Consider the following 15,839-nt stretch of genomic DNA (forward strand, 5'->3'; position numbering starts at 1 on the left):
TTCTCTATAAACCACATACAAAAGAAACATGTACATTGGCTCTTCCCAGAGACGAACGATCCGAGCAAAAGCTCCATGTTGGTGCACAGTGCCATTCAAGTCAGTTTTTACTGACGAGAAAAATAGAGATTGAAAACACCAGGGCTTTGTGGGGTGTAAAAATTTATGCTCTCCTGTGAAATTGGATTAAAAATATAGTTCAAATGATATCATTCCCGTAGAGGATGTGGTGTTATAAAAAGAGGGAAGCCCGAAAACACACTGGGTTTTTTGCGGTGTATAAATGCTGCTCTCCAGTGAAATTGGATTAAATAATTTGAGTATTAACATCCTTATAAGCTCTTGTGGAGGCACTGTGTTACAGGAAAAAAGCCCGAACTGAATACACCACCTGGGACTAGCTTCGTAGCGGTGTAAACTTTTGCTCTCCAATAAAATTGGATTAATATAAGCGTATACATTTGTAGACTGAAAAGAAAAGAGGTACACCAAATTTTATGTGGTGAAAACTCTAGCGGATCTTTTTTGCAATCGAAAATTAAGCGAAGTTGACGCTTTTATGATGTGTAGCACGAATTTTTTGAGTTGAATTTTAAAATAGAGGAGGGATTGATTTATAAGTTCGTGCTTCCATGAAAAGCTACCACTGTCTTTTTTCAGAATAATATTTATCAGATTAAGATAAAACTGAAGAAAGCAGAACCTCTTACTGTTATAACTGAGGCTGATAAAGCATGAATATTTTGGTTTCAAGCCAATAGATTGTTGATGACGAGGGGTTTGCTGCCAGAATTTTAGGCATGCAAAACAACGCACGTACACTTTCACCGAATGGAAAAATATCGTGATTAAAACTGAGAATTGAGTTATTTCAAGAGAGGATACCTTATCCTCTCTTGGTTATTTTCCTTGCGGCAAAAATATCAAGTTGCCGTTTTTGCCGTAATCTACAACATTTGATTGTTTTCCTCTTTTAATTTCCTCGTGTGTCATATTAATTACAGGCCAGCTTTGTTTCTTTCAACGATAAGGTCTCATCGACATGTAAGGATACACGATACAGTCGCATGCGAATTAAATTGAATTAAATGTTCAACAAAATATAACTTAGCTTATAGGCTTAAATAAGAAGCAATGGGCTTAAACAGTTAAAGGAAAAAGAGTTGCAAGTCACAGCGGAAAAGCAGTGATATTGAAAAGTAACTAAAAATAAAAGCCATGCAATATAACAACTTATCACGCCAAACAGCGTAAAGGTCAGTATTTGTATTTATTAAGGTCAGTTTTGTACGTGGTTTACAGTTCTCAGAAGGTATCCACAATGTTTGTCTTGAAGCAAAGATTTCATCATTAAATAATGGGTTTAGAGTTCAAAGTAATTAGCGCTTGATTCGCCAAAAATAGCGATAGCCATCCTCTTGATCAACGCCCACGGAAATGAAAAAATACGCCTTTGATCGCAAGATTTGATTGGCTGGTTAAAATGACGCTTGATGCCAGAAATACACAGTTCTTGCAACTATTTAAGAACTTTCACAACTTTTGCTTGCCACAGAGAACTCAACGTTCAGCAGTAAAGTTGCCAAGATGCCATCACGGTATTTCGAAAGAGAATCACACATGTTCGAAGAGGAATTCGAGATTCAAGAGCCAATCGGCGAGGGATCCTTCGCTAAGGTTTACAAATGCATAGAGAAAGAGAGCGGGAAGACTTTTGCAGTGAAAGAATTACAAATTGGTCAGAACTTTTCAGACATGGAAGCTATTAGAGAGGAAATGGAGATTTGGAGAGGTTTGGAACACGAAAACATTGTATCGCTGTACAGAACCTTTACGGATAATTCGTGTTTGTATCTCGTTTGTGAATATATGGATGGTGGGAGTTTATTCGACGAGATTGTGGGACAAAAGGTTTACAGTGAGGAACAAGCACGCTCCATTATGAAACAAGTAAGAACATTATATTTCTCAATAACCTTTCTTGTTATTATATTCAACATATTACACTTAATTAGAATTTTGTACCTCTAAATACTTAACCGATTTTCATGAGACAAAGACGTTTCTCGGAAAAATCGACAAAAAAACTAAAACGGAAAAGGAAATTGTACATTTAAATATTTTGAATAATCAAGAATCAACAGCCAGATTTATTTCGCGTTTCCTGCAGACCAAATTAAATAATTATTATTGGATATTAGAGCATCTTTTCTTAGATTTCGAGGAAATGCAGAATAACAAAGCGGCGGCGATGACGACATGACCCTCCTTGTCTAAGGCATACGTCACTAGAATTATCATGTGACCGTCACGCATGACCTTAGCTTATCTGCCTTATATTATCATTTCTTTACCACCGCATCACGAGCAGTTGCGCCACATCTGTAGTGGAACGTTTTTATACAAAACAAACGTTATTTTGCACAACTCTCAATTCTGAACAGACTTGCTATTCTCGAATAACTCGCTTCAAAATAACCGTGCTGAAAATCGGAGTATTTGTAATACACCTACACACTATTTTTATAGCCCAGAGCTGCAAAAATTGATGGATGTCGAAAGACAATGAGAATACATTTCATTTATAGATATCTGCACCCGATTTAGTTATATTGCTTTAAAAACAGAGAGTGCATAGTGCAGGAGTCGAGTTTCAGTTTTTGAGAGCTGTCATTTTATTACATTTTCCCTTTGGAAGCCACCTCTGCTATGCGGCAGCTTATAACAACAGCCTTTTAAAACAAAACTTTAAATAGCTACAGTTGCTGTCTGACTTTATGCATGTAACACAAGTAAATTTAACTTGACCTTTGAGCAGTAATGCTACTTAATTTGTTCATCTGCTCTCTCAAGCAAAGAAACTATTTTTTGTACGCGAATGTTCAACATTTTCTTTGATTCTCATTTCTTTCTACAGCTTTTGCAAGCCCTGGAATACCTTCATGGAAAACGAATTGTTCATCGCGATGTCAAAGCCGATAACCTTCTTCTCAGTCGTTCAAGACACTCAGACCATGTGACAGTAAAACTTGCTGATTTCGGGCTAGCGCGAAGGCTACCAACATGACTCTGACGTCATCAGTTGTGACGCAAGTGGTGCGCCCCTATTTCTCGCGCCAGAAACAATATTGGAAGATCTGATTGGTCGGCCAGTTGATATGTGGGCGTGTGGCGTCATATTGTTCATTCTTCTGGCGGGCTATCCACCATTTTGGAGCAGCAACGACGAGAAATTATTACTGTCTATTCTACAAGGGCATTACAGTATGCCTTCACCATATTGGGACAATGTGTCCGATGAAGCCAAAGGTCTCGTACGGCGATTAATAGTCGTGGAACCCAGTGAGAGATTGACAGTTTCTGAGGCTTTGAACCATCCGTGGATTCAAATGGAAGCGCTGCAACGGACACCACAAAAACACGGTCAGCGGAGAAACTTCGCGGCGGTGATTTGCGGTGTTCGAGCCATGCTGAAGTTCAGAAAAATGAACATCAAAGACTCGTGTCACAGACAAAAGTCAGAAAAAGAAGTCCTAAGCTAAAAAGTTTTCGCTGTTTTTATTACTCTATACACGTATGTACACAAGACATCATACCATCCGCGTTAAAATTAAGGAACTTTAAAGTGTTAAATCATAATGAGCTGACTGCCCTGACTTTTTAAAACGTTTTACAAGTTGACATTGATAAAGAAACGTCTAGAGTTGTAAACAATATGTGATGGGAGCATTTGTTAACGGAAATATTCTGTAACGCCCCTTCATTGATACTTTTCTGCTCATTGCTAAAAATAATAACACATGCAAACGGAATTTGTCTAGCTTGTACTCAACGTTTAGTATTATTTTGTCTTTGATATTGTATCAGAATCGTGTTATTTATCTAAAACAAGTGATAAAGTTCAATACAAATATTTCACTTTGTAGTCAAGACGACGTTATGTATTTGTTACCCGCACAGCGCTAGCTTGGGCCAGATGCAACAACTTTCAATTTGCCATATCTCCAGGTATAATTTCCTTGTAGATTATTGGATCAATTTCCTTCTAAGCTCTATGGCATGGAAAAAGCGAAGCTAGTGTGCGAAAAAATCGAGAGGCAAGCGGCGAAGTTGCGAGAATTGCTTTTATTTTACCGTTCATTTGTGCATTATTAAATTTCCGCTCGGAATTGGGATTTGAGGAAAAGAAGGCGACTTCTTGCATTCTAGGAGTTTCTGAGCACTCGAAGGTCAATTTATCAAATAATTTTTATGAGCCGGAGAATGATAAAGACAAACCAAATAAAAATTCCAGCTTTTCCGACCACTGTCAATGGCTTGGAGACCAAGTCCCCTCCCGTCTTCCCCTCCCCTTACTGATTGTCAGCCTTTTGTATGTTTCCGTTTAGTCACTTCAGTAACATTTCGCCATTTTACCATTATATGTTTAAGTCGACTGGAATTCCTGCATAGCCTTTTGTCCCGCTTTTCCCGAAGTTGTCAGTAAAGATGCGGAGGTCAAGAGAGTCAAGAGACTGTGATTTTAAATAAAAATTTCAAATTATTTTGCAGCTTATGTTATCCATCCAAAGACCCTCCAAGAGCGCTCTGACAAAGAATTTTGTTGTTTTATAATTCTCCTTTCCTAAATCGCGGTGACTTGAGCAAAACAGCAAGCAGCGTAATGATGATAGTAATGAGATAAATCCAAGCAAAGAGACGATTGATAATCATGGCGGCCATTCTCCATTCCTCCCTCATGGTGTCTGCTTCTTCCTTTTTGAAGATGTTGTCTGTCAGAATCGTCATGTTTGATTGTTCCCTGCCCCGGTTTTCACGCAATTTAACTGGAATGAAAACAAATAAGACCATAGCATATTACATTACTGCACTGACAAACGATGACCTATGAAAATGTTTGAAATATAGGATCCTTAAAAGACACAAGTGGCAAAGACAAAGAGCCTTCAAAGGGCTCACCACCTGTAGCTCCTTGTTTGTGGAGTTGGCATAAAATTATTTTTCACTGCCTAGATCCCTGACTGCAAACTGTTTTGCACCGCTGCGCTATATAAAACCGATAGAATTGAGACCATGTTTAGCTAATAGTTGACGGGAAAAAAGAGTTCTTCAGTTGTCGTAAAGACTCTGGCTACAAGAAAATTTGGATTGCCCTTCCTGCAAGTCTTCGTGAGGAAATTTGTCTAATCCGAGTATAGCTGCGTTTTCAGGTCGTGCTAATTTTAATATGGTTTATAAAAAGGTATATCAAGATGATATCCCTACTTAATGACCTTGATGATCTTACAGTTATTTTCCAATTTCAAAAAGAAAAGACACTTTGATCACTACTGGGAGCTACATAAGTACTAGGTGCCTAACCTTGGCGTCATTCTTGGACGATCTGTGCCTGACGAACTCGGCCAGCGGATGTGCTCAAACGCACCAGTCGTGCGCAGTAGTTAAGCACACAAACCTACCGTGGAGAAAACGTGAAGTCAATTTCAATTTCTTCTTATTAATTGCGATACTTCTCTTTTAATATTAGTCTGGAGAATTACGTAGTTCATCAAGACGATGTGATTCTCAGTTACGATGATTTTCTTTATCTTCGGTAACCGTCAGTTTAACTAAATTTTCACTTGTCCTGATTTTTTTTTATAGTTTGACTTTTTTTCAGTTTGCTAAAACGTTTAGAAATTTATGTTCCTTCCTACGTTCGTCACTTCTTACTCCACCGATGTTGTATTTCACCTAGCCTGTGTGCAGCCACTATCATTGTGGCTATTAAGACGTCTCTAAAAACCCTAAATGTTATCCCAAACTGTTAACAATTGTTCTTGAGTTACCCTGATCCAGGCGGGGATTGGAGCCGAGGAATTGTCAGGATGGTAAAAACGAAGCATCAGACAAGCCATGCCCATTGCCGCTGACACCTCAATGAAAGTGCAGGCGTAGTAGACGGCGATCAAAGGAATAACCTTAGAAGTGGCAGGTAACTTATCCTACAGAAGAAAAGAAGATGAATACAGTCATAGGCAAATTTATGGATACTAATATCATATCCTCGTGACAAGAAACAAAACTCGGGGGAAAAAGTCTAAGGAGGCAACATGTCCTTAAAAAGTTTATCAGTTTTCATCCTGTCAGGGTTTCATAACCTTTGCGGCACACGCCTATCCTAAATTGACAGGAGTGCCCCCTCCGGATGATATAGCAATCGGAGACGTTTTACATATAGCACTGACAACGACCAAATTTTAAACTTACCATTAACATTAACAGCAAAATGGTAAACGACAGCAACACTGTTACTCCAAATGACATTCTCTCGCCAGACTCCGGCGGCAACAGAAAGACGAGCAGGGTTAGGACTGCAATCAACACGCATGGTAAAATGAAGTTCATCATGTAAAACAGCGTGCGCCTGCGCAACTCCAGATGATACGTCACATCCGGGAACTCTCCTTCACAGCAGTCGTACGTTAGAAGTCTGCGTTCTGATTTGACGCCGAGCAGGATCCACTCACCATTCTCTACGTACCTGAATGTCAAAAAGAGTTCTTAGAGATCTTGGATGGTGCTCAAATTTCCCTTTCTTCGGTAACGATAATGATGATGATGATGATGATGATGAGACTACGACGACGATAATGATGATGATGAGGTGAGTAGTGATGATGGAGATAATGAGAATAAATAATGCTGGTCACGAAACTTGTACATGTTATTGCGTTTTATTATCGTCAATTCTCTATCTTTTCGGCGCCTTCCGTCCGTAAAACCCTCTTCTAAAAAGTTGTCCATTGCAGGCATTTCCGTTTTACAACTATATTGTAGCCGTCAGGACAACACGGAAACAAAGCCAGAAAAGTACTGTTAAGGTATCATCCAGCAGTGTGGAGTGAAAAAGAAGAAAATGCCATACTTACGAGCTTAAATCTGCACTGTCTTTTCGCGGATGAACATCCAGGAATTTGCTACTGTAAGACCACGAGCCAAATTTGAGCTTACAAGTTTGATCATCCAATGGGAAGAAGGTGATGTCGATTTCACACGAGCTCGTGAATATCACTGGGTTCAACCAAGATACGTTCCCATCATGCTTTACAACCAGGCGCGCTGCGGTACTGCGTCCGTCTGTCATAGCTTCAGCACTGAAAACAGAATAAGATTTGATAAGATTAGGACAAAAGTTAGTATAATCCTGAGAGCCTCTTTCCTATTCGTGTTCTCAAGTCAAAATATAGCGTAAACACTCGGAAACACTCGGAAAGTAAAGAAGGTCCAATACTTTATGATGGCTTGCAAAGAAGCTACTGGTAATTTCGAGCTTAGTCACGTTGGTGAAGGATTACAACCGAAAGTAGTGTCTAGCTTTGAGAGGCTAAGTCAGTTGGGACAAGAGCTTTAACGATAGTATTATATGCAAAAGAAAGAAAATTTCTGTTACTTTTAATAAGCAATGATAACAATGCAAGGCAAAGACTCACTCACCTATTTAGCAAGACAACATCCGGTAACCAAGCTTTCTCTGGGTTGATGATGACCTGTGAGATTTCCTCATACTCTGTCTTGTTCCAAGAAAATCTGGGATCATTCCAGTACTGAAAAAACGTAAGAAATTGAAAAGAAACAGTTGAGAGCCCACGTAGCAATTGTAGTCATCGTATGATAAAGTTGTAACCAGACTTGTGGTAACTCTTCTCCTCTATGGATAGCCGGTGCATAGCAAGTGTTCTCCCCATGCAGCATTTTGTAAAAATAGGCATTAGTTACATTCTAAATTGGAGAGGCACTGTTAAAATTCGGTTCAACAATACAATACGTAAACAATAATTGCCTTTGCTCAAATTATAGATCACTAAATGCCAAGTCCGACCGGGTAAGGAGGGAGGCGATGATCGTTAGTGGAGGGATCGTTGAACAGAGGTTCTTTCGTGCGTTTGTTGTGATTCGTTCGACGAGCTCTCCCCCCCCCTCCCCCCCCCCGCATCTCTCTGTTTTCTTTCGTTGTTGGCACTCAGGTTTTCACCATGCTATGTCTATCTTTTTTATTTTTATAAAATTTTTTTTTTTGGGTTTTTTTTTTTTTTTTTTTTCACTCTTAGATTCTAATTGGATAATTAAAAAGAAACCTGGCCTTGTCCAGGCATGAGGAAAAAATGAATAAGGTATAGTTCTACTTGACCAACAGAGACGACAATGTTTTCCATCTTACCTGCCTCACCCAGACGTTTGTAGTAATGACTTCTTCTTTTTCATCCTTTGTAAAAGAAAAGAATGGCGTAAAACGTTTCTGTAAACACGGATTACCACCACAACCACCCCCCGATTATAATGCAAAACTTTAAGCCAGCAAAATGTTACGGCAAAAAGAGCAAGAGAAAACTGAATAAAGTGGTGAAGAGTACACATGACCTCACTTGGTTTGACACAATACCTTCCAACAACAATTATTTTCCCGTTATATCCCATTTTCTCAGAACTTGGAAGTTAGGGCTGGCGGCTGTTAGAGCACATCTATTGGCGGTGAAGTATTTTCCTTATTAAAGCTCAAATATTTGTGTAACACAGAATGTTCGGATCAGTTCTTCTTTAAACTGCGTGTCAAACAGTTTATTTGCACACATCTTCATTGCTAACAAAATTTAATGAACGCTACGAACTTTGCACCTGAAGCCAGGTCGACGACAGGTTATGCCACATGTTTTCCCATCATTAAATGGGGCCGTTTAGTAGGAATCACGGAATGAAGTGTAACGCAGCACATTTCTTCTCAACTTGTTTTGTAATTGTACGTTGCTAGGCGTCAAAATTGCAGTCCGGCCGTTTTCCCTTCTCGCTTCTTACATTTCTCACTTGACGATCTTTATGGGGGAAAGAAAGGGCTACTTATAGTCTTCATGCAACCTAGTTCACAGGCGTTCTCTCTTGTTTTGGTGACCGCGCAAAGTCTGGGGCAGGGGCAGGCGAGTGCTTTTCAATGACGTCACCCCTCACGATAGAGCTCAGACTCCATTGAGCCAAGAAACGCCCAGGAATTGGGCTGGTCTATATGGTCTATGCTGGCATTCAGTGGACCAGGTTTTTAAATTAATGATCTGTGGAAGAGTCAGTGAAGGTTGGACAAACTACCGTAAAATTCCGGTTATAGCCCCCCCTTTTTTCCCCCCCCCGTTTTCCCCCCTCCCTTGTAAAAAAAAATTTTCCCCCCCCTTTCCCCCCTTTTTTTTTTTTTTTTTTTTTTTTTTTTTTTTTTAAATATTTTTTTCTCCCCCCCCCCCTCTTTTTTTTCTTTTTTTTTTTTTCTTCTCTTTCTCCCCCCCTTTCCCCCCCCTCCCCCCCCCTTTTCCCTACTATGCTCGTACACAAAGATGAAGTCAACAACAATAACAACAATCATTTTATTTGCAAGCCTTGTGAGAATTTTTTTCACTTGCATCTCAGGCATCTCTCTTGCAATGGAAGAAATAAAATAACATAAATACAGTACCCTCCTCTCTGCCATTAGCTGGATTTGTGTTCGGTGGTGCCAAATTCATCTTCTATCACAATATTGACAGCTGTAAATAGGCAGCTGGTCAGCCTCCAGCCAGTTGGGATTTTTAACAAGTTTTTGTTCTGCTTTTCTATAACTTTCGTTCTATTTCCCCAAATTACACAGCAGTGCTAAATGCATCTTGTATTATTTAACTCCATGTTCTAACTGCTGTCTCCTATATTTCTCAAAACAATTTAATATGTATATTCCACTGGCAGTTGTAACAATGAAGCCTGAAGACAAGATCGCTTTTCTGGCATGATACCAACTGGGTGCCACTTATCTTCCTGGACAGCATAAAACTCCACACTATCAAGTTAGTATTGTTCCCAGTTAGCATCTTCGCCTCCAAACAGATAGACACAATTTCCAGCGCTGACAATACCACATGCAGGACGTGGGACAATGGGACTAGACACAAGGCTCCACTGATTCAAACTTTTGTCAAACATTTCACAACTTGTTTCAATATTCTTGAAATTCATGTCACAATAACCACAAACAACAATTATTTTTTCACCAGTGGTGGCTGCGGCAGCAAATCTTCTTGGATTGTTCATATCTGGAATCTGACTCCACTTATCATTGGATGGGTCATAGCACTCTACAGTCTTACAACAGGCATTGCCATCATGACCTGCCATGACATAGATGAACTCATCAAGAGCAACAACACAGTGGGCAGCCCGAGGAAATCTCATTGGTGACAGCTCCTTCCATTTATTAAGTTTGTAGTTATACTTTGTAACCTTGCGCCAATGACCTTCCTCACCACCAATCATGTAAAGCTCATCGTTGTGTGTAACCAAAGAACTGTGTGGACTGGCAGGCAAGCTCTCGTCACTAGCAAACCACTTGTTTTGCCCAGGGTTGAAGTAATATAATGGGGCATCTGAGTTGCCTCCCATCACATACAGCTGACCAGCACAAACTGCAGCAGCATGTCGTGTGCGAGGGCATGGCATCACGGGTAGGTTAAACCACTTCTTAGTGGCAAGAACCAATCCAAGGGTATCAGCAATTGGGCTTGAAGACACTGTGTGACCGCCAGTGAGGATCACTACTGGCTCCTTGTGTTTGAGACACAAACGCGGCATTTTCATTAAAGCTTGAATGCCATCTGGAAACAGAAAGGCGTCCAGACCTTGGAGTAGGATGCTGGTACATACAGGACTATTCACCACTAACTCTTCTTTACCAAGAATCCTCCTCAAGGTGTACTTTGACATGAAAGAAGTCCTGACGCATTTTAGGAGCTCAGGGAAAAAACCTTCTCTTGCTGAAAGGTCGTGTTTCACCCACAGAATAACTGCTTCATAAACATCTTCCTCTTTGGACACAATTATGTCGTCTCGGGAAACCAGGGCCTTAACCTTCTCAAAGTCCAGAGACTTGAAATCATCCGAGTTCGTCACGGCGACGAAATTTCTCACTTTGTAGGTGACTGCAGCTTCCTTTAATGACTCGCAGTTAAACTGCGAAGCAAAACATTCCAGCGAAAGACAATTCGAAGAATTGATTGTTACTTCTAGGAATTCCAAAACTTTCGATCTTAAACTCGGCAAGATCAAATAGTCGGCCAACATAATCAAATCTTGAGCATTAGAAGAGTCAGCTCTTGCTTCTCCTGTGTACATAAATTGAAGAACTTCACTCAGAGCAGCACATTTAACCTCTTTTAGTTCCACGAGATTGCTTTCGTTTTCTTTGAAGTCCGTGGTAAACAGAGCTCGGAAGTAAGGACTGGCGGCAGTTAAAACACATTTGTGAGCGGCGAAGTCTTTTCCTTCAGCTCGAAGAATTGTGTCGCACAGAATGCTCGACTTTCTTAACACGTTTAGGTTTCGGATCAATTCTTCTGTAAACTCCTTGTCAAGTAGTTTCTTTGCGAACAACTCCATTGTTTTTTGCTTGCGTCGAGACGAACTTGGTCACGCCACGTGTTTTCCCATCATGCAACGAGAACGCGCGCGCAGAAATCACGCTTAGAAAAGTAACGCAATTCATTTCGCGAGCCTTACCTTGAACTTCTTGAGGCGAAGATAAGGCTGTTTGTTTTCAAACTAAATTTTAGATTGAAAACTGAATGTCCATATCCTTAGAAGTGCAAACAAAGGTGACACTGATGATGGGTAATATCCGAAACGTCTGTGTTCAAGTAACATTTTTTGACACTTACTGAAATTGTTATACACAGGTATCAAGTGTCACGCATCGCTAGAGACATTTTCGTCCAAAGGTACAAGTAGTCCGGGAAGTCATTGTCATTTAATGCGCATTGGAACATTTTTTTTGTTAAAAAGCGCACTATAAATTAATAAATTATTATTATTATTATTAGTTATTGAACTGAGGATTTTAGTTGTCTCTTGGCTATTTTTCTCTTTCAGCTTCAAAGTGGCCGATGATTTCTTTTCTTATATTTGTTGGCTATGCAGTCAAGTTTCCAGAACTAGTTTAAATTAAGTAAAAGCTAAGGGGATTAGTCTAAATTATAATTTATATGATAAAAACGTACCCGTAAAACTACGAACTACCGGCAATAAAAGATAAGTAAAGTCTTGGGCGCAACCATTAAAAACTTTGCTCACACACAAAATCGAGTTCAAGTAATAACAATACGCTTGTCATATCTTAGAAATAGTCATGAAATGCATTGGCCATATCTTAGGTATATTCATGAAATGCACTGCATCGATTCATTCATATATCGATTTTTTTTCGCTGAGGGAAAGGGGGCGGCTGTGCACGGCTAAAGACAGCGGAGTATGGGAGTGAGCTTATACTTGATTAATAATTTTTTGAAAAAAAGAGAGAAACGATCCTTCTTTCGAGAGCTTTGTGGTGTGATGCGTTATGCAAACCATTTTCCACCTGAGACATCCGGTCGTTAACATTCTAATAAGAATACCTGGTATCCTAGAAATATCTCATTACTACTAATAGATGTGAGTGATGGCTCACGTTCGATAAATTCGACTGAAGACTAAAATAAGCTTGTGCTGCTTGTTTGAACAAATTAAAAGTTCCTGTTGGTACATTGATACCTTTATTATTTATACAATTAATCCAGTTTGTTTTTCAATTTTATTTATTTGATCAATCAAAACGAAATATGAGTGGCGAGGAAGCCTAAAAATAAACCATAATGCTAATGATAACTACTTAGCGATTAACAACCTGTTAGGCTAACTGTTTTTGTTCAAATTGCAGTTATTTAGATATAATTTCATGAATATTTTATATAAACAATAGACCGCATCAATGTTCTACCAGCAACTTCCCCTTTTTTCGTAAAACAATACCGTTTAAGAACCTAAACGCAGGCTAATTTATAACATGTTATTAGTTATCACCAATTATACAGGAACCATTTTAGGCTAACCTGGAAAACTGCAGGTTCTCATATGTCAGACCTGCTTGTTACAGAACTACCACCAAAACAAAAGGCGCTATCAACTCGTCAATTCGTCAAGTAAGTCAAGCGAGGTAAGTTCTAATCGTTTGTAACTTATAAAGGCGCATAGAAAATTCATCGCCTCTTCCCGATAAAGGACTATAGTTACTTATAAAAATAGAGTGTGTCCCTGATTAGAACGCTTTTTCAAGCGAAAAGCGCAACATCGGCTGTTACTGACTTTCGCTCAGGTTTGTCAAAACGTGTTTCACCACCCGGACGACATACTAGAAGTACTATCTACCGGTACTTAAATACACATGCAGTATGTTCTAATGAGGGGAAAATACATAGTCAAACCAAATTGCTGCCATGATATACTTACAAATGCGAAAATGTTCAAAGAGGTTAAAGCAAAACTTTCTTTTTTCAACTCACCACTTTCATTAACTGTGGCAATGCAATGTCCATGACAATATGAACCACATCGGTTTCCCTCTGAACAGGACGAGCTTTCCTGTTGTAATCTTTTAGAATATTATTCAGTAGTTTCTCTTCTACAACACTGGCATGACACACTGCAAGACACGCAATAGTTTCAAGTTACCCGCTGATTACAACATAATACAATGCGACTGTACTACCAAGGACAAACAAATTGCGAGAGAATTTTATAAATGAATTTACATTTGAACTATTTGCAGAAAAATTTGTCATCACCCGATTAAAATCATCCAAAGTTCCTTCCATATTATAGAAGTGATATGGCTTAAATTTTATAGGTCGCATTAGGGATATATCGTAAAACAAAAATTTACGTTGGAGGTAGCATTTTGATATAAATATAAAACCCCGGCTATGCGGCCAAACATACTCGTCCAACATAATGTTGGACGAAAGTGCTTGGTCGTTTAGCCGGGGCTTAAATGTCAAGACTATTGCAAGTAAAAGAGTTGCAAAAAATGCCATTCTGAAAAAGGAAGTTTTTTACATGGCTTTATTATAGGGTAAATGCGATTACATTTGCATATGCAGAGAGAGCAGGATAGGCAATGGCTTTATTAGTTTGTACTGGCATGATAAGGAAAAGGGAAATTTGCACCGTTTCTTCAACAATAGTCTTTTAGAATTTATGATTCATTACGTCACAGAATTGAAAATCCATTTATCCTGAGGTATCTCAATAGTTATCAAATTTATATGACGTGTATAATAAAGGCATGCATGTTTCTGGTTGCCATCGCGTGTGAAATATGACGTCACATCGCGCCAAAATGATATCATACATTATCAAAGTCCGCCATCTTGGATTTTTAAAAAATCCCCAAAAATTGATTTGTAAAATCTCTTATGCAAAAACTGTAAATATTTTGACGAGAAAACTGTCTCCCACTAAAATAGAACTGAATAGCAACAACATTTTGGTAAAATATAATTTAAAAATATGGTTGCCATGGAAACGTTACTACGATTCACACGCCAAAATATTCCTGATACATTTTAATAAGTTTAGCTATAATGCTTTAATGATTTTAAAATAAAGCTACGCCAACTACCCAATTTTCCCAGGTTTCGGGGAAAGGGGTGGGGAACTCAGTTGCTCAATTTATATATCTAGCCTTCATTTAACTGACGGCATAGAATACCACAGAACCGCAACCTTAGATGCCAAACAAGTATTCAAGACAGAAGAATATGTTTTTACAATTTACCTGCTTGAATGTTTTATAAATACCATATTCATCTACTCTTTCCAAAATGGATACATTACAGGTGCTTTTCAAGCCTTATTTCAAATTTATGAAGTCTTTCTAGACCAAAGAAAACATTTTTCAAAGGAATTGATCGTGGGAGAGCGTATGTTATCATATGAACCCATCTTCAACTTTTATCAACCTGAATATCATTACAAAATTGGAACGAACTTGGAAATGTTGTTGACCTTTACTTTGTTTTCTTATGACGTTCAAATTTACAATTAAACACCTCCTTACCTGAGCTGTTTAAGGCAAAAACTAAGAAGAACATTAGCACCAGCATGATCTCGCCGTTTTGAAACTTTCAATTTCGTACCAGTTTGCTTGGCCGAAAAAGGAAGTTAATATATTCACACTTTGACAAAACTACGTCGCTCATCTGAAAACCACATAACAGGTGGCCAATTGACAACTAAGACAAGACTTTTGAAAAGTTATTTGCATGCAAATGAGTCTGAAAATGACATTTGTCGAGAGATACAGTTTCAAAACAGGGGTAAAGAGAAAACAGCATTTGCAATTTCAACCTAATTTGCAACCTTGGTCGTTGCCAAGAGCCTCAGGGAATTGAGAAGCGGATTTGCAACATAAAGCAGTGTAATTGCTTGTCATTAAGATGACGTACCTATCACGCATGTCTAACTGCGTCCATAACTTTCAGATAGTAGGCGATAGGAATCCGTCGGACAATTTCCATGATTAGCGCACTATAGGTTAGCCGTGCTAGGTGCTAGATGCGTGTTAGGTGCAGTGCTATTTGCTCTGACTAGAAAGTCTTATTAGAGATTTGCAGACGAACTGTTCCTCGTTTAGGGTTTTTGAGAGCTCTTAACTGGCCTTCCTCTTCCCTCTTTTCACCTCCTTGCTAGAGTGTTGTGCTGTTCTCAAACTTGGAGTGCTTTACGCCTCTCTGCTCTCTAGATCTCTCTGTTACTAGCTAGTACCTTCCGCGTCTTTCAGACGTGGGTGGCTTTCGGATGTCAGATAAAACACTGAATACTTGTGGATAAAGCAGCTTTCTGTAATGTCATGATCATATTAGATATTTATGTTATTGAACAGAAATATGTCGAGTAAGTCACTTTTATTTGAAGCAGCAAATATCAACTGAAACTGTCAGGTTTTGGGAAAAGAGTTACCACACCGTAAGCTTAAGAAAAAC

The 15,839-nt window shown here is 39.0% G+C and overlaps 3 protein-coding genes and 1 pseudogene across 4 annotated transcripts in view; 2 read left to right on the forward strand and 2 right to left on the reverse strand.

Annotated features, from left to right (window-relative positions):
• The first annotated feature begins 1,468 nt into the window (after positions 1-1,468).
• LOC144653766 (calcium/calmodulin-dependent protein kinase type II subunit delta-like) lies at positions 1,469-3,925 on the forward strand (annotated as a pseudogene). Its single transcript, XR_013570821.1, has 2 exons — positions 1,469-1,950; positions 2,918-3,925. The product of XR_013570821.1 is annotated as a calcium/calmodulin-dependent protein kinase type II subunit delta-like (transcript).
• A 118-nt stretch (positions 3,926-4,043) lies between these two features.
• LOC144653762 (neuronal acetylcholine receptor subunit alpha-7-like) lies at positions 4,044-15,015 on the reverse strand. Its single transcript, XM_078513862.1, has 9 exons — positions 14,915-15,015; positions 13,359-13,498; positions 8,201-8,245; positions 7,477-7,586; positions 6,912-7,136; positions 6,250-6,523; positions 5,829-5,984; positions 5,362-5,455; positions 4,044-4,826 (listed from the first exon to the last, which is right to left on the reverse strand). Exons 1-8 carry the CDS (start codon positions 14,958-14,960, stop codon positions 5,369-5,371), a joined length of 1,083 nt encoding a protein of 360 aa, XP_078369988.1. The 5' UTR covers positions 14,961-15,015; the 3' UTR covers positions 4,044-4,826; positions 5,362-5,368.
• On the reverse strand, positions 9,371-11,609 carry LOC144653750 (kelch-like protein 25). The gene has a single exon (XM_078513844.1). It carries the CDS (start codon positions 11,422-11,424, stop codon positions 9,841-9,843), a length of 1,584 nt encoding a protein of 527 aa, XP_078369970.1. The 5' UTR covers positions 11,425-11,609; the 3' UTR covers positions 9,371-9,840.
• Positions 12,796-15,839, forward strand: part of LOC144653741 (voltage-gated inwardly rectifying potassium channel KCNH2-like) — a 35,248-nt gene continuing 32,204 nt past the window's right edge. Inside the window, exon 1 of the mRNA XM_078513826.1 lies at positions 12,796-13,012. The gene's annotated coding sequence lies outside the window, so the exon portion shown is untranslated. The remainder of the gene's footprint in view (positions 13,013-15,839) is intronic.

This window comes from Oculina patagonica, chromosome 5 (genome assembly GCF_052425735.1).
Source record: "Oculina patagonica isolate OP01 chromosome 5, crgOcupat, whole genome shotgun sequence".
Lineage (NCBI taxonomy): Eukaryota > Metazoa > Cnidaria > Anthozoa > Scleractinia > Oculinidae > Oculina > Oculina patagonica.

Coding starts and splice junctions, on each gene's coding strand:
- LOC144653750 (XM_078513844.1), bottom strand. CDS start 11,424: ATGGAGTTGTTCGCAAAGAAACTACTTGACAAGGAGTTTACAGAAGAA.
- LOC144653762 (XM_078513862.1), bottom strand. CDS start 14,960: ATGCTGGTGCTAATGTTCTTCTTAGTTTTTGCCTTAAACAGCTCAG. Junction 13,499..14,914: donor TTTTGCCTTAAACAGCTCAG/GTAAGGAGGTGT, acceptor CGTGTCTTGCAG/TGTGTCATGCCAGTGTTGTA. Junction 7,587..8,200: donor CAAACGTCTGGGTGAGGCAG/GTAAGATGGAAA, acceptor ACGTTTTTTCAG/TACTGGAATGATCCCAGATT.